Source organism: Zonotrichia leucophrys, chromosome 2, assembly GCF_028769735.1.
Source record: "Zonotrichia leucophrys gambelii isolate GWCS_2022_RI chromosome 2, RI_Zleu_2.0, whole genome shotgun sequence".
Lineage (NCBI taxonomy): Eukaryota > Metazoa > Chordata > Aves > Passeriformes > Passerellidae > Zonotrichia > Zonotrichia leucophrys.
The window spans coordinates 72,145,023-72,170,425 of record NC_088171.1 but is presented as its reverse complement, the minus strand read 5'-3'; the positions used below and the strand labels follow the sequence as shown (position 1 = coordinate 72,170,425).

Here is a 25,403-nt window from a genome sequence, read left to right as displayed (position 1 = left end):
AGCAGAATAACTTTCTACTGCTTTGTTTTACTGGCCAGTGAAATTTGTGCCCTTTATTATACATACTACAGGAATAAAAGGTTTATTCATCAGTTATTTACAACTGGAGCATTGGACAGTATATTTATTTAAACCAGAAAGCAATCTAAACAAAATTGGTTTAAAATTGCTGTTGTTTTTAAAAGCACTAGTGCTTTGTTTAATGGAGTTCCGGGATCTTTTGTTGCTCATGTGCCCAATAAAATCAAAATCAGATTTTCAGCACTGCCTGTAACATGATTCTTTAAGAATCAGCTTGGTAGCAACCTGTTCTAATATGTTTAGAAGGGTAAGGAGGAAACTCATATAATAAATTCATCAGGGCTATCATATAAATAGGCAAATGAAAACCACTTTCACTTGAAGTTAACTACTTAAGCATTAAAAAACCCAACAAATGAACCAAACCAAACAACACTACTGCACCACCATACACATAATGCAACAGGGCCCTTAAGGGTTGTGTAACCTCCATCCCAAAAGACAATTAAAACTTGACTGGCAAGGCACAGAGAAACTAACTTGAAAGTTGGCTCTGTTTTGAATTGAAGGGCAGCAGGAGCACAGACCTCTAGAGTTCTATGGTATTTAAACAAATATACATGTCAGAAGATAGCTGTGAAGTCTTTGGATTGATAGGCCATGAAACTCAGAGCTCTCTTGAGTGGTGATACTGTCACAAGAAAACTCACTCAAAGAAAACTTCAGTAACATCTTGCTGATACTCAGCGGAGAAGGGAAGTCACATTTTTCTGCTTGTCAAATTTACTGGTGGTGAGAAGTATATGCTTAGCAGATGGATATAAAAACATATCTGAGCTACACAGATTCATTGCCTTCTGAAATAATTAAGCCCTCAAATTTCCAGATGCAGAGATAACAGATTAAAAACCTTTGACATCTGAGGAACTGCATGTGTTTCCTTTGAATGAAATGCAAAAAATGGACTTCCCATGTTCTTCTCAATAGAGAATTTCTGCTGCACAAAATGTTTGTAATCTATTTGCTTGCATGTTACCCACACCTGAAACTTTAACGTAACTGACTAAAGTTAATGAATATAAGAAGCTTGCCCACACTCACTCATATCTGAGACTACATTTCAACGAAGGACTGCTCCCATGCTGGCTATGCAGCATGTAATTTAGAGAGATGTATACAAAGATCCCTGGATCTGCAGCTGATATTAACGCTTCTTGAGAGATAAATATAAATTGTTGGGGACTTGCCTCTTAGATTTTAACCTAGTCTACTGATAATCTGGGATCAAATTTTATTTTCTAAGGTCACACTTGGCTTCCCCCTGAAATAAAGGGCAAGCATCAGAGACTATGCAGTCTTATCTCACTGCATGCATAAGCATGGAAAACCTCAATGAAACTTTACTGCACAGGGTTCCCTTGAAGTTGCATCCCCTGCAGCTGATCAGCTCCCGTTAACAAATACCTGTTGGGATCTTATCAATTTCAACTGCTACAAAACTGTCTTGAAAGTACTAAGAGAAAATCCTGCTGCTTAGAAGCTGACAGCACTCAGCATATGTGTTCTGTTCAAAACTTATCCCCCACAAAATCTGTACCTTGCCTCACTAAAGAACAAGGAAAGGAAATAAACTATGAATTCTCTGTTGCCCAATATCTTACATTTTTCAAGTGCGTCCATTGCAGCTCCCATTTCTGCTTGCTGAATACTGTGAAAGCCAAACAAAAACATGTTACATGAGAACTAAGCTGTACAGAATAAATTAAAGTTTCTGACTAAGTGAACCACTAGTTATGCTTCTGTAATGAAACTTTTTGGAAAACCAGCAGCTTGTAAGTCCAAGAGTGTATGATACATTAGCCATTGCATAAATATATGAGCAATAGTACTACAGCTCCAGTAGAATATTTCTTGACTTAGACCATTAATATTAACAAAACATTCCAGTCCATTCTTCATTAAAGCATCTGCTTTTACTTGAGAGAAAAAAGGAACAAGAACACAGATGTGTGAATGTTAAAAAAAAAAGATATTTTTATAACCAAGATCAGATTTGATAGCATAAAATGAGGTTTTTGGGGTTCATGGTTGAAGTTTTTGAATTCTTACAACCATTCCAAAATGCCTCAGAAAAAAAAAAAGTGTAATAGCGTGGCACTCTTAACTTGCCACGGTAAGTTGCATAGTAATCCAACAGCAAATACCAAGATAAAGACACTATTTCCTGGAAGCTGTTCTGCAGTTTCTACTCCAAGAGCCACAAACAGTTAGCATTGCCAGCCACCTTGAAGGTAAATTCACCAAAAAGAGCTTAAGATACAAAATTATACCAACATTGAACCCTTCAGGTACTCCTAAAGCAGAGAAGTTTGAAGAAGGCTCTACAGCTTTCCTTTCCTATGGAAGACCATACAACAGTCTACCTCCAATGCTAGTAATTTTGGACACCACCACACTAACACCATGTGATTAATTTTTTACTATACCTTGGACCTTTACCACATCCTATTCTTTCCCCTTTGAAGTAGACAGCTACTGTGTATGTCCTGGCATGAGAAGGTCCCACTGTCTGCAGGGTCCTGAAAGAAGAAATAATTTATTAAAGCAGGGAAGATTAAAACACACAATCTCTTTATGGCACATAGCTCACCAAAATTTCAGTCTGGTCAATACATATAGTACAATTCATGCAAAACATAGAGCAAGGGTTGAAGGATGTATAGATCACACTAACCCAGAGATTACCAGAACAGTATTTATATCGATCCCATCACTTGTAATAAAGTAATAAATTATGCATAGCTGTGCAACTGCAAGTAAACACACCCATACAATTATGTGTGCACTAGAAGTTTAGTCCCTGAGAGTTCTGCAGGTAGCAAGGTTTTGTAAGGACTTTGTATTAGACACGGTAGTTCTCTACACTGAATTATCACAGTACAAAAAATTTTCCATCAGCTTTGAAAAGTTAGTTTGTCACAAAACAAACTTTCCATTTGACCTGATGTCTAGGACATACATCAACAACCATCTGAAAGGGAAAAGCTAATTCCCTAGATGTGCAATGAATTGCTTCTTTTGCAGTTTCTCACTGCTGTCCCAAAGCTCTCCCCACTCTCAGATCAAGTTCTGTCTGCTACCTTGTTTCTTTTCAGAAAGAGCACAAATTTCACATCAATTTTTAAAGTATCTAACTAAAGCACTCTATCCCTCCATGCACTGTGACAAGAGCAAATAAAACCTACCCTAAATTTAAAAGCAATAGTACTGACTGCAGTGAAACAGATAACCCCAAGAAAAGGAATTTAACAAGATAATAGGAAGATAACAGTGTAATACTAGGTCTGAGCTGTACTATAAAAATCAATTTATCATCACAGCAAAACAAAACAAACATTTGGTACCTGATATTAAGTGGTTTTTACAAAAATGGGAAATTGTTTTTTATTGAATTCATTCCCCTCAGCCAAGACAAAGCCCTGAACCCTCACACAGAGAGACAGAGGAGTCAGACCTGCAGAGCACTGGCTGCACTGTTAAGGGGATGGCACTTAAAAGTGCAGTGTGTGTCACTGTCACTAAACTGCTACACTGCACTGGAAACCTTACTTCAGTACCTGGGACAGATGCACTTATACTTTCATTCTTCATATGTTTTTGATATAATAATCCCAACAGCACAAACCTTGAATTTTCATAGCCTTTATCTCTTATTTTGGGGCTAACATTGCACACTTTCCTACAGTAATTGAATGGATATGGATGCAATATACAGCCTAAGGTTTATTATTTATTATCTTTTTGAAGCAGCTATTACACTATCTAGCAACTGGAAGTAAAAAGGGAGATCAATCCCATCCAGTTTCAGGTGTTCAAGTTAAAAGGTTCACTGCCCTGAGCTCTTTGTCATTGAACACAGGAACATTTGCCAGCTGAATCACACAGCAAAAATGTCCAAAACTTGTGCTGCCCTTCAGTGCCTGACTGTGAATGAGAAACAGTGCCTATAATCAGCAAGTGTAACATAAGGCATTATCATTTTTGTATAATAATATCAAGAAACTTCATATGTTAGTGAAAATGGAGATATCTTGACCTCATGACAAAACAGCCATTTATTTAACTCTTTTCATTTAATACTGCCATTCCTTACATTAAAAGAAAAAACAAATAAAGAATTATGCCAATTAAGTACTCCACTCCAAAATAAAAACTCTATTTTTCTCTTACAACTGTAAACGTAAAATGCTCAGTAACTCTTCCTTGTAACGGCTTAAACACCTAAGGCTTAGAAAACAGTATTTTCCTTCTTCAGACAAGGGACTATAGGGCTTGGGTAATGACAAGAAAAGCAAATTACAGTGACTGATCACATCTTGCTCCATATACAAGGAAGATTTATAATTAGCTGGTATCCATAAGGAGCCTGTTCTTACTTGTAGAGAGGAATGTCCGGCTCTTTTCCTTCTGTCCTGAGAGTCAAGCAGCACTGCTGAAGCTGAGATTTAGGATCATTCCAATCTTGATTTAAAATAAACTCCTGCAGGAAGTCCACAAAAGTGCTTTTATGATTCAGAGATTGCAATAAGGGTTTCAAATACTACAAAGGGTTAAAATACAGTGGCAGGAAAGGAGGAAATCAACTGATCTTACCTTTAGCCGTGGAAAAAAGCAAACATTCATGAAAGTGTGAACATATTCCAAATCTTTATCAATGTACAGGGCAGCAATAAAGGCTGGAGGGAAAAAAAGGTACTGTCACTCTTCCAAGGAGAGCATTATTGGCTTTCACTTTTAGAAACAAGTATGACTGAGTATTTTAAAGCCATATTCAATTACGTTTCAGAGCAGTGATCTGATGAGGGTATTATCCTGCATACTTGGGGAAAAAAAAAAAATCAAGTTGACCAAGAGATTAAGTGATTTACCCAAATCCACCCAGTCATTTAAAGTGCTAGAAACAACACTGTGCTTCTAATCTCACATTTTAACCAGGAGACCATGAATACTTACAAATAAATCACTACTGGGTACCATAAAATAATTTAGATATAAATCACTCCTGTTTGTGTGCTATTTCCATTTGTTTATGGGATTTTGCAAAAGCCAAGTGGTCTGAATTGCTTGCAAAACACAACAAAATATACAAGACAGGGATTAACTTTCTTTGTAGAATATTTATCACTGTTTCCATTTCATGGGAAAGAAGGCAGCACAAACTTCCAAAAATTGACTAAAAATAATTTCATTTCCATGCAGCCTTTCCTCTTGTGGAATGACCATTTTAAAACCTCCTCAAATGCAGACAAATGAACCACACATAACTATTCACCTGCTTAAAGAACTATTTTGTCTTCCAACAGTGTCAAGAACATACTAATTAAACACTGACACTGCTGTTAAATAGCTTAATTCACAGTATAAGCTTTAACTTTGAAGACATGCTTTTGACCTGGTCATCTTGAACCCTCAGTTTATAAGCCTTCATATTTCTATCTGCAATTATGCCTTCTTCATGCTTTTATACAGACTTCAAAAATCTAGGTTAGTCTTCAAAAATCTGGCTTTCAGAGGTATAGGCATAAATCATTTGGAAACCTGAACATACATTTTTAATAGCGATTTAGGGGATTTCTAATGGCTTTCTTAAACAAGCCGCAAGGAAAAGGAAGTCATTAAGTATGAAGTTATTATAACCAAATTAACTCACATTCCAAGAGATCAGCCAAAGTCTTAGTTCGAAGAGTTACAGGTCTTTTTGTCTTGTCGTTAGTGATGGCAAACTCTTGCATGCCCAGCTCCTCTGCCACCTTGGCCTGTGTCCTGTTGTTCACCAAAGAACTTCTCAACAGCTGCAAAAGAAAGAAGTTCCATTCCTTAGTAAAAATCACCAATAACAAACTACAAAACCTAGGAGAGCTGGGGAGAAAAAGTTACTTTTGTCCTTGAGGTTTCTCACTTCCCTCAGTTTACTGACATTTAGATACAGGGCATCTCAAGTGATTTATATAGAGACACACTCTGTCACTCTTTCTACTGGTGATTTTTCTTTCTGTTTCAATTCTTCTCACCAATCTTTACTTATTCTTTGGACACATTACTTCTGTATATATGTCACACATTTAAAATGCTTGCTTGTGAGCTTCCTTCCATGTCATCACGAGCCCTGAGATTTCTCAGCTAATCTGCAGTTTTCTAGTTTAAGTAATACACAGTTGTATACATTTTCCCACATAAAGAGTAAGTAAAAAAAATATTCTGGAGTCCATGGAACAGCTCCCGGTGTCCACCAAATAATGAATAAATAGGTGGTGACTCAAACAAACACACATTAAAGCAAGATAGCTCAGTGTTTCAGAATGAGCAGAGGAGGAGGCTGCTCCATTCCTTTGGCCAAAGGAAAAAATACACAGATGGACAGCCTGTATGCACTATTTGCTCTGCTAGAAGGCAGCACAGCTGAGCCAATGCATCCCGGACACAGGTCTGCCCTAATGTGTTCCATATATGACAAGGTCAAGGATGTGTCATGAAAAAACCTTGGCTCCAGACAGATTACTTAAACATAGAGCTCTAACAAAGACATAGAGCTCCCACACAGCTTAAAGGAGTATTTTGGAATTTTAGGGAGAATTTCTGAACCTTTGGAGAGGTCAGAATTTTTCCTGCTTGTTTGCTTTTTTGCTTTAAATGGAACAGCATTAAGGAGTTACAGCTACTACAAGAGGTAGGAGTGAGAAGTAAAGAATGTCTCTCTTTTCCACAGTTTATGTGCAATCTAGAGTTGAGATGCTGCACATACATTTTTTTCCCTTTTTTTGTCTTCCATATAACATTTGCTCAGCTTATTAGATACAAGTTATATGCTACCTGGCTCCAGCACATCAATTGAGCTTATGAAAAATCAAGATTTATTTGCTGCACTTGATACTTCATCTCCCAGAACAGATAAACAAAGAACAGTATGTTCATAATTTGTTTGTCAATGATGTATGAAGCAGATACTCATAACCTGATCTTTGTAAACTAGGCAAACTGCACATAGTACTATTACCCCATTCCCTAACCTTTGTTTAAACTCATTTACTACTTGTTCTAGTTCAAAATTCTTTCCTTTTATGTCCTTATGATAAATAAGCTATACTTTCCCAACGATATCCTAAGTACAGCATCCTAATATGTACCCTATGAGACAGAAGTGCAGTGTCCCATGACAAAAATCTGTTTCTTTTAATGGAAGAAGGATTTCTTTTGTTTTGTTTGCAGACTATTTATTTTGATGGGATCCATAATCATGATTAGTAGTATCATAAAACAAAGAGCAACACATACACTACCCTGTGAATTAGAGATAGAAAAAAAAGCCCAGTTATCCTCTTAGCACTGTGGTTATCAACTTGCTCCATATTAGAATTTGCCTCCTCTACAAGTGCGATTAGGCAAGAAATTCAATTCCTCCTCATGTTACAGAGAAGACAGTCCCTGTGCCTTTCCAGCAGCTTTTTTAGAGTTAGTCTCTACACTGGTAACACACAGATCACTGCAGATGCTGTGATACATGATATGCTCAACTGGAGCCTGGCTTTAATTACAAAGCAATTTTTTTCCTAATTCTTCCATTTTCACCCAACATACCACTACTCACGACTGTACCAAAGAATGTATCCGTAACTCAGCACTGGAGAAGCTTATCTTCCAACATTCAACAAAATGTCAACTTCTCTTCTGGTACATTATTCGGCTATCTCCAAGTATGTAGATGAGACTATGTTCTCCTTTCTTTTTCTTAAACATAATTATTTTACAGACATCTCTCCACAAGCAATTACTCCACACTGGGAAGCCACTGCATTGCCAGTCAAGTAGAATCCTTGACCAAAATTTCCCTCAACACACCAGACACCATTTAGTTGATGTTCTATTATTACTTCAAATTTAAGTATGTCCCCAGATGACAGGAGAAAGAGCTTAGTGTTTGCAGCTTCTCTTCAGATTCCACTTTATCAGCCTCTTTTCTCAGATGTCTCATTTCATTTGTCATCAAATTTAAAAACATTTTAAGATCATTTTCTCTACACATGAACAAACCTCCACAGTTCAAATTTTATTTTAGGCACTGCCCGCTTCTTTGTATTTTAAAGTGTTTTCAGCATCTACTCCACTCAACTTTGCAGTTTTGCCTAAAAACTGAAGTGTGCAACTTGTACTTTCCAACTCACTAATCATTACACTGAGCAACAAAAAGACATTCTAATCATAGTTCTGAGCATTTACACCCATTAACAGCAACATCCCATATTCTTCTGGCCAAACAGTTCTTGCAAGAGTTATAAGAGCACGGATGCCTACATTCTTAAAAGTCATGCAGAAAGCAAAAAACCCCACCAGGCTTTATATCCTGTCTCCTCAATGGTGCAGAAGAATCCATACAAATATAACTGAAACTTAAGAAATGGTGAAGAAAAACTCAAGTAACTTTTAGTCACAGCCTGCCCTTGTTTCTTCCTCAAACAGCTTTCGCCCAAAAGATTCAAGAATCATATTCTTGATAACACATTGCCTGCTAGAGACTTAGCATTGTCATGCCTTTATTGATCTGAGGGAACCACTCTAAAATTAGGCTACTTCCTAACTTTACCTAGAAAACTTGAGTAACATTCCTGATATATGTATTGCTTTGCTGATCAAGTAAACTAAGAACATTTAGTAAGTCAAAGAAAATTTGTTACTTTCAAACAAAGCCACAACTCACCAGCTGCAGAGCTAATCAGGAAAAATCTACTTATACTATCATGCTGTGTTTAAAGTACTGTAAATTGTTGAAAGGTCTCCAAACTTAGTTGTTCAAAGTCCAGATAAGAGAGGTTAAAAGAGTATAGCAATCAACAGATGACTATAACTGTGTTAAAATTAAATTCAAAAGCTACCTCAGGAAGTTCAGATTGAAGACAAGAGGAAAAGCAGACTAAAATAAATAGTAAAAACTTTTTTATCAGGATGTATAAACCTGCCTGTATGCATGTTCAACAGACTAGAAGACAGGAATAAAAAAAAGTCACATGATACATCTATTTAAATAAATGGTTTAAGACACCCATCTTTAAACAAGAACTAGTCTTGGCCCTCAATTTTATCACTGACATCTTCAAAATTTTTGATCCACTTCACAGACTGAACAGAAATTATTGCAGTGGAGTCATAAATCACCATTTTCTATTCATTGCAGTGCTCATGACTTAAAATTAACAAAGCCTTATTAAGAGCAGCGGTTGCTGAGGCTTCTTCTCTTAATCAAACTCAGAACAATTCACTGGCTGCTCCGATAATTTTGGTCTCCATCCCACTCTTGCTCTTATGGAGAATATGATTGATGGCAGTCTCACCGTTAAGTGCCCTTCATGATGATCAGGGAAATGTATGAATAAATACTCTGTGGCTACCAACTGCATTATGGAGTCACCCAGGAATTCCATCCTCTGGTTGTGGCCTCTGAAAAATGAGACATCAGTGCAGCAAAATCAATAAGCACTCATGAGGAAAAAACCAAAACCAGCATGCACACACAAATTAAAATGAAGAGTGATCTGAAAGTGAGCCTTGCTCATTTTCCAAACACATTTCAGACAATTTTTCAGTGTTAATCAGGTGAGATGAGAACACAGCTCATTACTGTAGTAACACCAACTTACAGGCAAAAAGAAAATCGGGATAGCTACAAATAAATGCAATCATTAGATTACAGATCACAGACTAAATGAAGGAGAAGAGCAGTTAACATCAAATCTGTATTGGGATAAGATCTCTATCTCAAACTTGTTTTAAGAAAATGAACTAATGAATGCAATACTTCAACAGACAAAAATGTCCATTCACAAGAAAGAAAAGGATCAGGGTTTAAACTCATACAAGATCCTGGAGAGGATAAGCACTGATAAGAAGTTTAACAAGGGCAAGTGCCAGATTCTCTGTCTGGGACAACCCCAGTTGTGCATATAAAGTGGAGAATGAGATGTTGGAGTGCTGCACTGTGGAAATGGACCTGGCGGTCCTGGTCAGTGGCACGTTGAACACAAGCCAGCAGTGCCCTGGCAGCCAGGAGGGCCAAGTGTGTCCTGGGGGGCATCAGGCACAGCATGGCCAGGCAGGCATGGGAGGGGATTGTCCTGCTCTGCTCTGAGCTGGGGCAGCCTCACCTCCAGTGCTGGGGGCAGTTTTGGGAACCACAGAATAAAGACAACATTAAGTTGTTAGAGAGTGTCCAAAGGTGAGCAACTGTGATGGTGAAAGGTCTTGAGGGGATGCCAAATGAGGAGCAGCTGAGGTCACTTTGTTCAGCCTGGAGGGGACTGAGGGGAGACCTCACTGCAGAGGGGAACGGAGGGGTGGGTACTGATCTCTTCACTTTCATGATCAGAGACAGGGCTCAAGGAAACAGCATGGAGCTGAGTCAGGAGAGGTTTGGGTTAGGTATCAGGAAGAGGTTTTTTTATCCAGAGAGCGGTTTAACACTGGAAAGGCTCACAGGGAAGTGGTCACAGCACCAAGCCTTTCTGATTCAGGAAATGTGGGACAACACTCTCAGGCACATGGTATAATTCCTGGGGTGTTCTATGCAGGGCCAGGAGTTGAATTTGATGATCTCAATGGGTTCCTTCCAACTCAGCATATTCTGTAATACTGTTTGCTTGAAAACATGTCTGGAAGCTTTGCAAGCAACAGAACACAAGGGCAGTACTTGGATCAAAGAGTGTAATTCTTTTCTCTGCCCAAATGGACCTCCAGGTACGTTTTGCTAAGGTCTCAGGAGTGATGCACAAATATCAGTCATGCAAAAAGCACAAAATAAACACCAGGACAGGTCTCTAACACCTTCTACAGTCTTTCCCAAGGTATTTGCTACTGACTACTGTCAGAGGTGGCACACTGAGCCAGGCGGGCTTGTGAACATAGCTGCTCTATTCCAGGAAATAGATGTAACATAGGTTTGTTTACAAACCATGCAATCTGGAATACTCTAACAGAAGGGCAAACAGAGCTACATGAGGACTCTTGCTATGTACTCACAGAGTCAGATGGTTAAAGCCTACTGTCCTCAGAGTGAATGCACGTGCTAGAAGTCGAACGTGAGTAAAGATGACTCCAATTGCCTCCTCAAACTCTGTAAGCTTTTGAAGAACTGGAGAGGTCTCAATGAGTTGCCTGTCAGTATTGGACTCCTGCAGCTGCAAGAAAAATGTCATGTAAGTAATGACAAGCTGCAGAAATTTTCAGAGAAAAGCAAACATTCTTTAAATCAAGAGCAAAGAATACAATGAACAAGTTCCACGGACAGCTGAACTGAGAAAACCATGTTTCCTCTGCCTTTTGGTCTTGAGTAATTACCAGCCAAGGAAAAGATGAGCTCTGATGTATGCTGAGACATTTAAACCCTTCCATTTGCATGTCTCTACATGGATGCATTGTAGCATAATACAAACTTTCATAAAATATGTACAATTGTGTATTTCTGCATTTTCTAACATTATCACATTGTTTGCAACTGAGCAACACATTCAAAAATTATTAGAATAGGGCTAGAAGACTGACAGCATGTCAAGATGAGACAAAATCCAAATCAATTTCTTCCACTTCCCTTAAGTATCAAAAATCAAGAATAAATGCTTTAAATATGAAATTCAAAAGGGCACACTAACACAAGAAAAATAAAATTATTGCTTTGGGTCAATATCTTTTCTTATCAATTTCGTGTCGGATGTCATTATTGTGATGACACCGTTAAACACCTTTGTGGAGCTGGGAAATGGTTTAAGCATTTCTTCCACCCATTCTGAGCATCTCTTTGGTATAGTAATGCTTCAGAGGAGGAATTATCAAGAAGGATGCCTAAAAGAAAAGTAAGAATAACCACAGCTTTTTAAACTGGCATTGAGATAATTTTTGGTTTGTTGTCTGCCCCTTTTCTATAAATTGATTACATTCAATTTGTCTTTTTTCTGTACAGAGCATTCAGTTCACACTTTCATAGAGCTACATACCCTTGCACCAAATTCCACACTTGGGTGATAATTGTTATTTTGGAGTTCAGCTGCATGTGGAGCTGAGACTTTTTGCTTCATCATGCACAGCCCTTTCTATTTACCTACACTGCTTTTTAAACCTCCACAGCAAGTCACCCTTGCATTCTCACAACCAAAGTGTAATTCTTCAGTCTGCTGTTGTCCCTGCTACTTGAAATAATTTGGTACTGTCAACAAACTGCCACCTCACTGCTCATCCTCTTCCCTAGGCTGACAATGAGAACAGCCTGTACTTGAGCAAAGATCCCGAGGGAAATCTGCCACTGATCACCATTCCTTGCAAGATGTGGTCATTTCCCTCCTGTTCTCCCTTTCTTATGTTTCAGCCATTCCTTTTAATCTGGTTTAATCTGGTAGGAACTGACATTTTTCATTGAAGTTGCTTTTTTTTATTGCTTCTTAAAAAAAAAAAAAAATTTTAAAAGCCTTTCTTGACTGTCTTTCCAACAGCCTCTCAGGAAAGCCAGCAGACAGAATCATCTGCATTATCACATGCTGTTTTGTCTCCTGAAACTTCACATACATCTGTGAGGCAGGCCTTGTCTTCGCCAAGATGGTTTTGGGATGTGGAAGAAAACAATTTTCATCACACAAGTCAAGGTAGTAGTAAGAAATTATAAGCTTCCTACACTGACTTGCTGATTCCTAAGCAGAGTGCAAGTCTATGTGAAAGCAGGGATGAAGTGGTTAAAATAAAGTAAGAGAAAAGAAAGAAATTCACAGTAAGAACAATCTTCTTTGGAGCTGCATGTGCCACCACACAGGACAGCTAGTGCTGAATCTCAAAATGTTATCTTCCATTAAGAGTATTTTGTATTTATACTCAGAGGGATGTGGTAAAATTGTAAAAATTCTTCACATGCACTGATTTGTTACTGAAGATTTTGTCTGTGCAATCACTGCTCTTTTAGCAGTAACCTTGCACACTCCTGCTTGCACTGAAGACAAGGAGGCACAGTGCAGAGAGGCTCTGACTCTTGCTCTATGTCTGCCCAAGAATTCAGCAAGGGAGAATGGACTGGGACATCAATCTCCCAACTTCCAGCCTCATAAACCAACAGCTTGTGAACTTGTACCCTTGGATACATGGAGGATAAGTTAACCTTCAGACACCTTTGTAATTTCAGTGTTTATGTGGTATTAAAGTTACTGGAATCACTGCAACAACCACACTATCATTGCATGGGCTCAAACACACAAAATCAAAATAGAATCAAATCAAAACTTTTATGGCATTCAATTAATATGCCTTCCTACTATTAAGGTTTCAGTCCTAATTTTAGGTTAAGAAAACACATTCATAGATTGTTTTTCACCCTTTTCCTCCAATTTTGAGAAAACAAACAAGAAGCTGTCAAAACATTACCTCTCATTTTATTTACTGTACAGGCACAGTTATACAACAAACATGAGCCAAGGAAAGGTGAATGATTAATTCTCAGAGAGACAAAAACTCACTACTTATTTAAAAAAACCAACCAAACAAATCACCAGCCAAACACAAAGGAAAACATATATATATTCCTTTGGCTACTCTTTAGCACAATTTCTGAGATGTCATCACAATGGAAACCTAAGGAAAAGCATCCCTGAAAATAATACAGAACAGTGAAATTTATTACAGAAAGGGATACACTTACTTGGAGTGGGTGTAGTGGATAATTAAGCCATACATCCCGCAGGTCCTGCAAACATTGAGAGATGCCTTTAATGCTCAAGGGAGTCATTTAACAAATTCCACAGTACTAAATAAAATGTCATTACTTGAAATACTGAACTATTTCAGATGCTGACTCTGCTTATTGCAAATTCAATAGTGCTGGCAAACTAATTTTTAAAATCGTGTATTTGCTGTTCAAACTGCCTGTAGTTCTCCCAATTAGCTTGTGTCAAAGAGGTGGAAAAATCCTTGAACCACATAAAAAGTGGTTAAAGAAGAAAAATATCTGTTTAAGCCTCAGGACTAACTTTATTTGCAAGTACTCCTCAGTAGCAAGTTTGACTTCTCCAAAGGAAAGGACTGAAAGAGGAAAAAAAAAATCCCACTTATTTTCTTCTACTTCATAAAGGCTTCCTTCGCTATAGCCACCAAGCAGCAAATAAACAGTGAGTTACAATAGGCTTCCAAACACTTTTATTTCTAATAAGCTTTGTAATTTTACAGACTTAAAGGAAGGAAAATAATATACAATTCATCCTCTCACCACTGCCATCTGTGTTGCCCCAGCAGTGGGTACTTTCCTTCACCTTTACACAGAACATGGTCTAACTAACAGCCATCTAAGATACAGCCTGATCTATTCCTGCACACTGTAATTGTGCAATTGGGTAAATGCTGAATGAAACACCCTCCTTTTTTTTTCTCTCCAAACATATGTTTAAAGCTTTTAGGGAAGGATGATTTAATTGATGAAACAGAATAGTTGCTCGACAAGTGCATCATTCCCTCTGAGCCAAACACCTGGATCTGCAGCACCCATTTATGCTCTCAGAGCAGCACTTTGAATGGAAGCTGTCAGGTTTCCTTCACCAGCCACCCTTTCCCTACCCAAGTCAAGCAACCCAAAGCACACCTGAGAAAATACCATAATTTTTTTGCCTGGATCAGTAGGGTTTGCTCTCCCAATTCAATTTCCAGGAACTGCATAAAACAGTATTTCTGTTCATTTGTGATCCTTAAGTAAAACAATGGAGACAAAAGCACATCAAGTTCTTTTTGAACTGAAAATCAAATCATGTAAGTACATAAATACCTTTTCATTGAAGAGCAAACGTCCAAATAATTGTTTTGCTTCTTCTAGGCTTCCCTCTAGATAAACAGCTCCTACATGAGGGGACCAATATGTCAAAGGTCAATAATGCAATTAGTACTCAGAAAATTACTAAGCATGAGAAAGTCAAAGATCTTGGACTTCTTCAACTCCAACACATTCATTTTTAAAAGCATGCTTTCTGTAGCAACACGTTTTTTTGAGAAATTTAAAGCACGTTAAACACCAGTGTAAATCAACAGTCATAAAATGCAAAGAAAACCTGAAATAATTATATCAATGATAGAAAATTATACATCCAAAGAGCAAAGTTTATACAAATTAACCTATATTTCCAGAAGTACTTTCCAGTAAATAGCTAACTAGACAATTGTGCCAGTTTCAGCTGGGATGGAGTTCATTTTCTTTGCAATGATTAGTACAGGGATATGTTTTCCATTTTTTGCTGGACAGAGGTTGATAAAACAGAGATGTTTTTGTTATTGCTGATTAGGGCTCACACAGAGTCAAGGCCTTCTCTCCTTTTGGTATTGCCACACTGGAGAGGAGACTAAAGGATGCTTGGGATGTTGGGAAGAGACACAGTCAGGACAGGTGACCCAAACTGACCAAAGGGATATTCCAGACTGTTTGACATCATGCTCAGTATACAAATTGCAGGGAAGAGGGAGGAAAGGGGTATGTTGGGAGTGATCATGTTTGTCTTCCCAAGTCACCATTATGTGTGAGAGGGCCCTGCTTCCCTGGAGATGGCTGAACAGCTGCCTGCCCATGGGAAGCAATGAAATGATTTCTTGTTTTGCTTTGCTTGTGTGCACAGCTTTTGTTTTCCCCATGAAACTGTCTTTATCTCAACCCATGACTTTTCCAGCTTTTATCCTTCTGATTCTCTCCTCAATCCCACTGGTAGAGGAGTGAGCAAGCACTGCATGGGGCTTGGCTGCTGGCTGGGGATAAACCACAACAACATTTGCAGATAGGGAAACCCATGAAATACATTTCAATAACTAGCAAACAATTACCATTTATTCTATATTTGCAATAAGATTTCACTCTGCATATAAGTGATGTGTTGGGACTATTGCAAAGCTCAAGTTCTTCCTTGAGCCTCCTTCTTTACTGGTACCACAATAATTTATTGTCTGACCTGGAAAGGGCATCTCTGCATGTCTTAGTTTCTGAAGATCATGTTTGTTTATTTTTAAACTTCACACACAGCCCTCACTAGCTCTCTCCACATGTCCATCAGTAACAAGCTCTGCAAAACTTAACATATTTTTTGCGTACCCTATATGCTCTATATCTGCAAAGGCACTTCTTAAATTAGTATCAACATTTTGTCCTCTAATACGTTTTACAGGAGAACTTCTGAAAACCTCAAACTTGTTATTGTAAGCATAAAAGCAAATGGAATACACAGCTACATCAAGAACACAGAGAAAGGGAGTGCATGTTCCCAGACACAGGAAGAACATGATTTGCCTTGCCTTTCCCTTACCCTTTGATTCCTCACTAGGTCAACTACTTTCTTTGGACTCTTTGACGAACAGTTTGGGGGTTCATAAGACTAATCCTGAAGAGGTATATTATGAGAGCACAAAATTTTAAAAAATTCCTAGGCAACCTGCTCATACTTCTGGTTTTTATGTTCATCACAGGGACTTTATGATGAAGCACCAGACTTTGTAGAAAAGCCTCAAGTAGGAGCTCCAGACCCTACATGTACTTTTATAGTCCCTTAACAAGCTCCCACATTTTAGCTACAGCACTGAAAAATTAACTTGCTGAACAGCTTTGTATTGGAGGTTAAACAGCAAGCCTGCTCTCTCAGCAAATCTCAATGCTTGCCAAATAGTTCTCATCACTACATCCTAGACAAGCTGAAGCCTATGAACAAAGATACATATCTAGTGTTCCTCTTCTGTTTGCTTTTTATTTTTAAATTAAAGATCAAAGCGTTCATGGAAAGCAAAACAGAGTTAAAAAGAAAACTCTTATTTCTTGATAAGAGGAAATGCAATCTGGCCCAAGGCAGAATGCACAGAACTATTGACAACTAAGCCAACTCTGATCTATTTTTCAAAGCAGGACAAAACACTTCAGGAGCTCGTGTAGTATATAAAGACCTGTAACAGGGCTAAACCATTCCCACAGCTAGTAACTTGTACTGTACATCTTGATGAAGTCAAGCTAGTGAGACTAACTTGCTTTCTGTACTCAAGCAAGTAAAGGTTCATAAAAATTTGCCATTTAAAATAGAGCTTGTGCAGATGTAACCAATGAGATTTTCACCCTCCTGGCTTGGTAACTGTGGTAAGGCCCTGATTTCCTCTGCAATATAAACCTATAGACCAGTGCAGCCAGTCACTAATCTGCATCTTAGTGCCCAACAGCAAATTTGGCACAACTCTCCTTCACCTTCAGCTAGAGGGTAGCTTTATTACACCAGACATATTGACATGCTTTTTACCTGTAAGAAAAATGTAAAGACTAAAAGACATTTACTTTGCAAATTCACAGAAGGCTAGCAGGGAACAGAGAAAGTAGTCTGGTAACTCAGCTGGGAATGCCTGATTCAGAAAGCAAGCTGCTGCTAAAATTCAGGGCTGAGGCTGCACGTCTGTTCAAGCACTACTGGAAGCTGTGAACCTGCTTATCTTCTGCCAGGCCATGCTGACTGAACTGCTCCCCTGCTCCCACAGGGGGCAGGTGTCAGACCATGCTGGCACAGGAGAGGTGGAGCTCTGCAGTGACATGAGACGGCTTCACATTCAGTGTGTGAAGCCAGGACATGGAAAATGAGATTTTCATGGTTGTACTACACACTCAATGTGTTTATACATGTGGGATATGTGCAGGAGAGGGGGAGGGACAAAGATGATACAGGAAGCCTTACTGCTACTGGCACTGCTCAACAGGCCCACATCTCCTCCATCACAGCCAACACGGCACACAGACAGGTATAAAATGTACCTGCCTGCACACACAAATGTGAACACTTTACCTATGAGGGCTTCAAAGCAGTTGGCCATGGCATGGCGGAGATCTGACTCCCTGCAAAGGTCTGGACCATGAGCGTAGAGCATGAATCGTTCCAGTTCCAGCTTCTGCAAAATATGTAGGAAGAGTGAAAACCATGGCTTAAGAAGTACAAGAGTACCAGTTTAGTCATTAAAGTTCAATTACACTGTCATCATGCAGCTACTAGGTTTGAATGAACTATGAAGCTTTTCTCCAAAGTTTCAGTTTAGGCACAGGCAAAAATGAAAAAAAATTTCATTGTTTATGAGAGGTAAAAATCAGAGTGTGATATCATGGAAAAACTAGAATTATCAAACCAAAAGAAACTAAAGCAGAACAGTGAGGAATAGGAACTCTGGTAGACACAATCCACTGAACATCTGGCTTTTTCCTCTAAGACCATCAACAGGTGGTAGCCTCTGGGCACTACAAGAGAAGGCTCATATTTTAATCTGCAGTGCCACCTAGCTTCCTTTGTCCTTTCAAAAGTGCATAATTAACACTCTTCTGTTGCCTGAACTATAGTTCTGCTTGCCAGTCAAAATCTCAGACAGTAAGCCAGATATTTTCTATAATACATGATAATTCTGCTATAGAAATGCAGGCAAGAGCCCCTAGATTCTCTTTACATATTTGTCTTTTTGACACAAAACCATTATTGGGAGTTTTAAGGAAGAGATTTATGCATCTTACAAAGTTTGTATGAGAACAGTCTCTTCCCAGCTGAGTGTTAAGTTTCTACTGATTAATTTCTTGTTAACTTTTAACTTCATCCTCCCAGAGCATGTTTGAGAGGTAAAGCTGGAGACTAAGTTGTTTGAGATGCATGGTTTAGACGTGTTTCAATTGCCAAAAAGAGTTTTCCATTTTCAATGAATGGCAGCCTGTTCACTGCGCCAGAACACTGTGAATTACAACTGACAGTGTTCCACACACTTCATAATGCACAGCCACACTTGCTAGAGTCAACATAAGAGTAGAATATTAATTGTTTTATATAACATTTCAACTTCCTATACTCATGATTTGCTTCTTAGTTATGAACAGCATTCCACAAGTTCAAGAGACATTGAGAGGTTGAGAAATATATTAAGTGAACTGAATGCATTATGACACTGCAGGGGAAGAAACCAGATGCATCATATAAGACACATGAGAGGAAAATTTGGAATTTACAGATATCTAATATTTACAGCTGCACCTACAGTTTCAAAAATATTGCAATAAAAATTTCCAAAAATTGTTCTTGTACAATGATAAAGGTTGTGAACAGACTTGAAGAATATATGAGCTTTCCTGATGCAGGTTTAAAAATAGTATCATTAATTCAAATGTCAGGCAATACCATATTTGTAAACAAGGCCCTGATATGAAATGTTTCAATCAATCCATGCTTATCTAAATTAATAAAAAAAAGACATGGAAGAAAATTATTCTGTTCATTGCCTATCCTATGCCTCTCCTGAGAGCTGAGCAAAAAGATATGTTAGAAATCCTGCAGTTTTTGCCAAAATTCCAAGATTGGATAAGCTTGTTTGGGGCACTGTGTGATTACAGAGACGAAAGATTAAAAGAGCTCCTTGAAAACTATCAGCAGCACACAGTGGAGAGTGTGTGCACATGTGTGGCATAATCAATTACATCAGTAAATGTTTCTTAAAAAAAAGCTAACAAAATCAAGAATGAATAAATACCTACCTATTTATGAATAGATTGAATCAACTTTATGTATCATATTACCATGCACCAGTATCATATATGGGAACATAAAAAGCTCCATTGTTCACAGAACTACATTAAATAAAATTCTAAGGCATCTTAATTTTGCCTAGGAGATAACACAACTCTTCTCCAAAACCTTGTTTAATATACTGCTGACTATTCTGACAGTCTACAGTGGACCTGAAACAACTGCATAGGTTATGGAGCAGATGCCATTTTCCCCCCCATATTTTCTAGCTTCTGTTGCCAAGTTCTCCCTACACAGTCTATCAGAAATTATAAACAACATGTTTATAAGTTTGATTCTTTTTCTTCACTGAAGGTCTACTGTCAGCTTCATTACTTGTGCAAATTAAAGGCAAGTACAGGCACACCTTCAACAAAGACTAAGAACTCACCTCTACACCTGCAAAAATCACATGCATGCTTTGGAGAAAACACAAAGTTTTCCTTTATCTTTAAAATCTACTTTCAAACTGAAAAGGGTTCCTGCATCCCCAATCTTGTACACCAAACACAGCAAAGAAAGTGATGCTCAAAGCAGGCAGTTCCCTCAAGAAGCAGTCCAGACACTGATAGTATTCCACCCATGGATGTGCAACACAGAGAGCTGTACCTTAGCCAGCATGGCCAGGTGCTGGTTCTGTACGATGGCAGTGCGGTACGTAGCTAATCCTCCTTCCTCCAGAGTGGGAAACAGGTAGTATAAGTGGACACTGGCAATACAAAAAGAAAACCAGATGCTGTTAGCATGTGATTAAAGAGGAACCACATACACCTGTAGAGAACTGTGCCCTTCCCTCAGACCCTAGTGGGTAATATGGGTGGGTCCCTTCCCAAAGTGGAACTCAGCTTTAAGTAAGGTAAAGATAAAACATTCAAACCATGCCCAATCCTCTCTGATAGGATAGCACTGGCAGCAGGGCAGGAAGAGAGCTGCTTCTCCGCTGGGCAGCACATAATGTCTAAATCCCTGCAGCTGCCAGCCTGCAGTTCCCTCATCTCAGGTTTCTGTCTAGCAGCAGCAGCAGCAGAGGGCTCGGCACAGCTGACACCTAGAGGATGCTGAGGAATAAAGCACAAGGGAAGCCTCAGCCTTGAGAAACGCCGTGCCGTGGGTGCACTGCGCTTTCAGGTGCTGCTGCTGCTGCCAACAGGACACCTATCTGTTTATACATGTTTCTTAAAGTACTTTAAAAGATGCTAATGGAAACAAAGAACAGACCTGAACAGCCTGGATTTATCAAATGTGTGAAGTCATTATTCCACAACAAAAAAAAAATAGAAAAGAAGTTAAAATCACAAGCTTTTAACAACCTTTAATGGTATTTGTCATCATGCTAGCAAGGTTTTTCATAAAACAGCAACAAAACAAAAGTAATTCATTGATCCCATCAAGATCTGTATAATGAATAAATGATTTTGGATACTTTCATCTATGACTATCTAACCCATGTAAAAAAAAGTTAACACATAGAGGGTTTTTAACATTCTCTAATTAAGGCACTGTATGGCACTAATTATTAAAACATTTTATTAAGCCAGTACACAGGGAGAAAAATGCAGATCGATGCAAGATTATTTAAGGACAAAAACCGCCATAAAACTTAGAGACAATCCAATCAAGCATCATAATTCACAACAGCAGACACCTGAAGTTAAGAGAGGTAGAAAAAAAATCAGACTTAAATAGGTGCTTACATGCTCTATTGAACAAAAATGGAGCTCATTTTTTTCTGAATCGAGACAAAAGTTAGCTCAGAAAGTGAACTGATGGCTGATGAACAATGACAATGAAAAATGCAAGACATTTTAATCAGCAAGTCTTCCATCTTATCAGCCTGTACTGTTGTATGAGAGAAAAGGCCATCAGTTTTAAGGGCAGTGGAGACCTTTATAGGCTAATAGTTTTTAATATCATGTAGCTAATGGCTAGTAGAGAACAGAGATATAAAGGCAGTTTTGTTGTTCATGTAACAAACTGGCTTAAAGAGCAAATTAGCAGTAAACAAGACTACACCTCTATTTGAAACAGTAGAACAAAGCAGGTGAAAATAGATTATAATCTTTACATTGTGCAACCTGTTTGCCTCTAGTAAGGTGAGGTAGAACAATGGAGGTAACTAATAATATGCCTGTACTTTTCACTGATTTCAGAATACTCAGGCCAGAACTGGAGACTTTTTTGATGAACCATGGAGTTTTTTTCACTACTTTTGAATAGATTGCATTTGTACTTAACTATTTAAGTTGTTATGGCAGCTACAGCCCTAATTACTGGAAATACAAGAACTCCAACACATTCAACATTACCCATAAATATTTCTCCCTTGCAACTAGACAAAAAGAACCCATGGAAATAAAATAGCATGCTAGGAAAAATATCTTTCGTTTAAAAAAAGGGTAAAAAGTTCAACTTGTCTACAACTGAATAATCTCTAACCCAAATCAATTGCACTCCATGAAAGAGAAACTCTAAGTTTCTATTTTGTAATCTTTCTTGTTTTATCATGACCACTGGAAGAATTATCAAGAGAGCTGTCTGCAGGTGTGCAGGTCTAAATATCAGGCAGGGCTGCAAACATTCACAGTGAAAGTAGACACTGGAAAGTTCAATAAACACAACACTATAATAATAACATACAAAGGTGAAAACTGTTGAAGAATTCCCCATTTACCTTGTTAAGAACTCCACCACAGCATCTCCCAGAAATTCTAAACGCTCATTGTGGTTAATCCTGAAAAAGGCATTTTAAAGTTCACCATAACCAAAGTAACACATACTGGTTATTTACACAACACAATTAAAACACAAAAAAATCAGAGTTGATTGCTAATCAGTCACGATACTAATTTTTGCAGCCTCCCACACCCTCTCTGGATTACAATCCTTTCCAAAACAGAATAATAACTATGTGAATCATGAAACTCAGGACTGACACCACCACCTTCGAAATTTCCCTACGTTCTGTTCTGAGCTATTTTCAAAACTTCACAAAATGGGAAAAGGAAGCAGGACTGCTGCCTGGCACTGAGGTCAGGTTTCTCTGTCCATCAGAGGGCACCAGATGACTGAAACAAAAAGCCTGTTCCAAGCCTTGTGCATGACACTAGGGAGCTCTACCTAATTAACATCAACATCTGCAGGGCAGGATGACCCTGCAGCAGATCGTTGCTATGGCAGAAGGAATAGGAACTTGGATTTTTCATAGCACCTTTAAATGCCTTGTTTTCTGTAACTTCCTCTGAGCTCAAAAGAAAGAATGGCTGTAGCAGGAGATGCATCCAAAAATGCCATTAACTTTTTAGAATCTCTTATTTCCTGTTTTCTTTCATCACTGCTCCTGATTCACCTTTGTTTTCCATAAAGTTTCATTTCCTTCAAGCTGTCTGCCTGCTTATATTAAAAGGACTAATAAGGGCAAGCAGCTGAAAAAGACTGTGAGCTTGTCTTTGAATACATACAAATTTCTGCTCCAGACACCAAAGCAAGTAAGCAGCACCATTTTTGATTTCACGTATGATTGTAACAGAATAAAGGCAATTGCCACAGGATTTTTTTTTTTTAATCCAGAAGATTCTTGTCAAGTATATGGCAGCTTTTATTGTAATAGTCACTCCTCCAACAATTATATAATTAGTGTAATTTCTGAAAGAACAGGCCTTTGTTATGGGGTGAAAGAAATCAAGTACTTCTCCTGTATAAAACAGTAGTGTGTGAACAAATCTACAACACCTCTGTGTGGCAACATAACTGAAAACACACCTGTCTCAGAAATGTGACTTTACATTTTTGTGTTATTTCATACGAATTAATGCAATTTAGCCTTATGCTATCTTTAGAGGATTCAAATAAGCTTGAAAAGGGCATAGTCTAGATGAAACAGCATTTGGGGAACAGTGCCACAATAATTTATGCAGAATTAAATTTCTCCTATTCCCAAGCTTCTTTCAAAATGATGGCTCTTGAGTCCAGCTAGAGCACTGCAGACTAAAATACACACTGCCATCTAGTTCATGCATTTGAGAGATTTCACATGCACCTGCTTCTTGCATTAGCTTTGTGAGCTTTGTGTATTCAACTTCAGCTCAATATGGTGCCTGTGGCTGTAAACCACATCTTAAACTATATTTATACTCACAAAATTCTTAGTGGTCATTTACAGATTATTGCATTAAAACATTAATGGGTTTTGCATCTGTCTTTAAATTGGAATGGTAAATCAGCAAAGCCCATGCTCAGCACCATACTCCTGTTAACAAGGTGCCATGCCAGGACAAGGCGCTACTGTGAGAAAACATGATGAAGAATCCAATTTATAGCACTGATAACAACAACAACAAATCTTTATTCTGCAGAAAGCAAAAAGGTAGCCTTTTAGTCCTCCTCATTTCAAGGATCAACAAAAATGATAGAATTATCTGTTAAAACCTTCCTCAGACATTTTCTGCAGGCATGACCAAACATTTACTATGTCACTGCTAATGGAGGTTCAGCACACCTTCATAATATAAAAGTCAATTCAAAATGACTTTTCACTTCAACTATTTGCCAAGGCTGTTGCTGACAGTTAGTTGGTTGTTTCTATTAAATATCTCCCACTGCAGCAGCTTCTTACTTGCAAACAACTATTTTCATTACCTGGAAGGAGCTGGATCATCCTGTCCCAAACGGGACATAATATTTATCAGGGTGTTTATCCCTAAAAACATAAACAATGCACTATTAAGTAAACAGACACTAATTCACTTTAAATAAATGTAGAAAACAATTACTCAAAATGTTACTTTGTAATTGCTGTACACAAGATTATCCTGTTATTTACAGGGCTCATTACATAAAGTATAATCCTTACCAATGCTCTCTGCCTAACTGACCACAGTCCCATAACAACATTATTGAATTTCTGCACTCAGGGAGCCAGATAAATACCACCTTTGCATGAAAAGGACATTCTAAACATTACATAAGCAACAAATAATTTACTTCATTATCACTGAATATACTTTAAAGGGGTGAGGAATATTTTGCAGCAGACAGACCATACATTCACATTAGTAAGACACATTTACAAAATATATTCCAGTTCGTTCACCATGTTGAGCAGCAAATTAAGAAAACAGTACTTGCCAAAAATCTAAGCAAATACATCCTCCCATTTATTACCCTTGCTTGTTTTCAGCTCTTCACTTGCTGACTAATTTGCAAAATCCAGTCTTTTAGAAAGACCTCACCAGTGTCTCCATATAATTACTGAAATCCTCTACTAAAGGCATCTCTCAAAAGAAAAATGGCCAAGGAAATGATAATGGAACAAAGGGTGTTCTTACTGATTAAATGTGAGGTAAAAGAAAAATTTAAATGCTAGTGGTGTAAATAGCATACCTTTTTTTCTCATGTGTATATGGTGAACTTTTCTATCTCCATACTTGGGCTGTCGAATCCCACAATTGGATAAGGAATTTCTGGCATGATCCGGATTCATCCCAAAATTTAAATGATGGCTTGGGTGAGTCATGGCAAGCTATAGTGTAACACATACAGGAAAAAAAAAAAGGGTTAAATGCATTTTTGCAAATGAAAGAAAAACATTATCTTATACCAGTAGCTAGTAATAGTTATTTTTCAGTTTGAGGAAAGGTTACAAAGTGATGCAGTCAATCAGAAACTTGGTTCCAGCAATTTAAATGTAGGGTGAGCTATTTCAGATGTCAGAAAAAAGCAACATTTCTGCTCAATCATCAATTTAGCTAATTAACTTTCATCATTTTTTTCTTTAAAGAAAAATTA

The 25,403-nt window shown here is 38.1% G+C and overlaps 1 protein-coding gene across 1 annotated transcript in view; it reads right to left on the bottom strand.

Moving 5' to 3' along the window:
* The window catches only part of DROSHA (drosha ribonuclease III), a 73,722-nt gene that overhangs the window by 4,575 nt on the left and 43,744 nt on the right, over positions 1 to 25,403 (bottom strand). Inside the window, exons 18-31 of the mRNA XM_064705441.1 lie at positions 24,999 to 25,137; positions 24,255 to 24,315; positions 22,291 to 22,350; positions 20,229 to 20,328; positions 17,874 to 17,976; positions 14,852 to 14,922; positions 13,739 to 13,783; positions 11,086 to 11,243; positions 9,405 to 9,510; positions 5,732 to 5,873; positions 4,675 to 4,757; positions 4,458 to 4,561; positions 2,508 to 2,600; positions 1,683 to 1,729 (exon numbers count right to left, since the gene is read on the bottom strand). Of these exons, the coding sequence (XP_064561511.1) occupies positions 1,683 to 1,729; positions 2,508 to 2,600; positions 4,458 to 4,561; positions 4,675 to 4,757; positions 5,732 to 5,873; positions 9,405 to 9,510; positions 11,086 to 11,243; positions 13,739 to 13,783; positions 14,852 to 14,922; positions 17,874 to 17,976; positions 20,229 to 20,328; positions 22,291 to 22,350; positions 24,255 to 24,315; positions 24,999 to 25,137 (1,312 nt within the window). The remainder of the gene's footprint in view (positions 1 to 1,682; positions 1,730 to 2,507; positions 2,601 to 4,457; positions 4,562 to 4,674; positions 4,758 to 5,731; positions 5,874 to 9,404; positions 9,511 to 11,085; positions 11,244 to 13,738; positions 13,784 to 14,851; positions 14,923 to 17,873; positions 17,977 to 20,228; positions 20,329 to 22,290; positions 22,351 to 24,254; positions 24,316 to 24,998; positions 25,138 to 25,403) is intronic.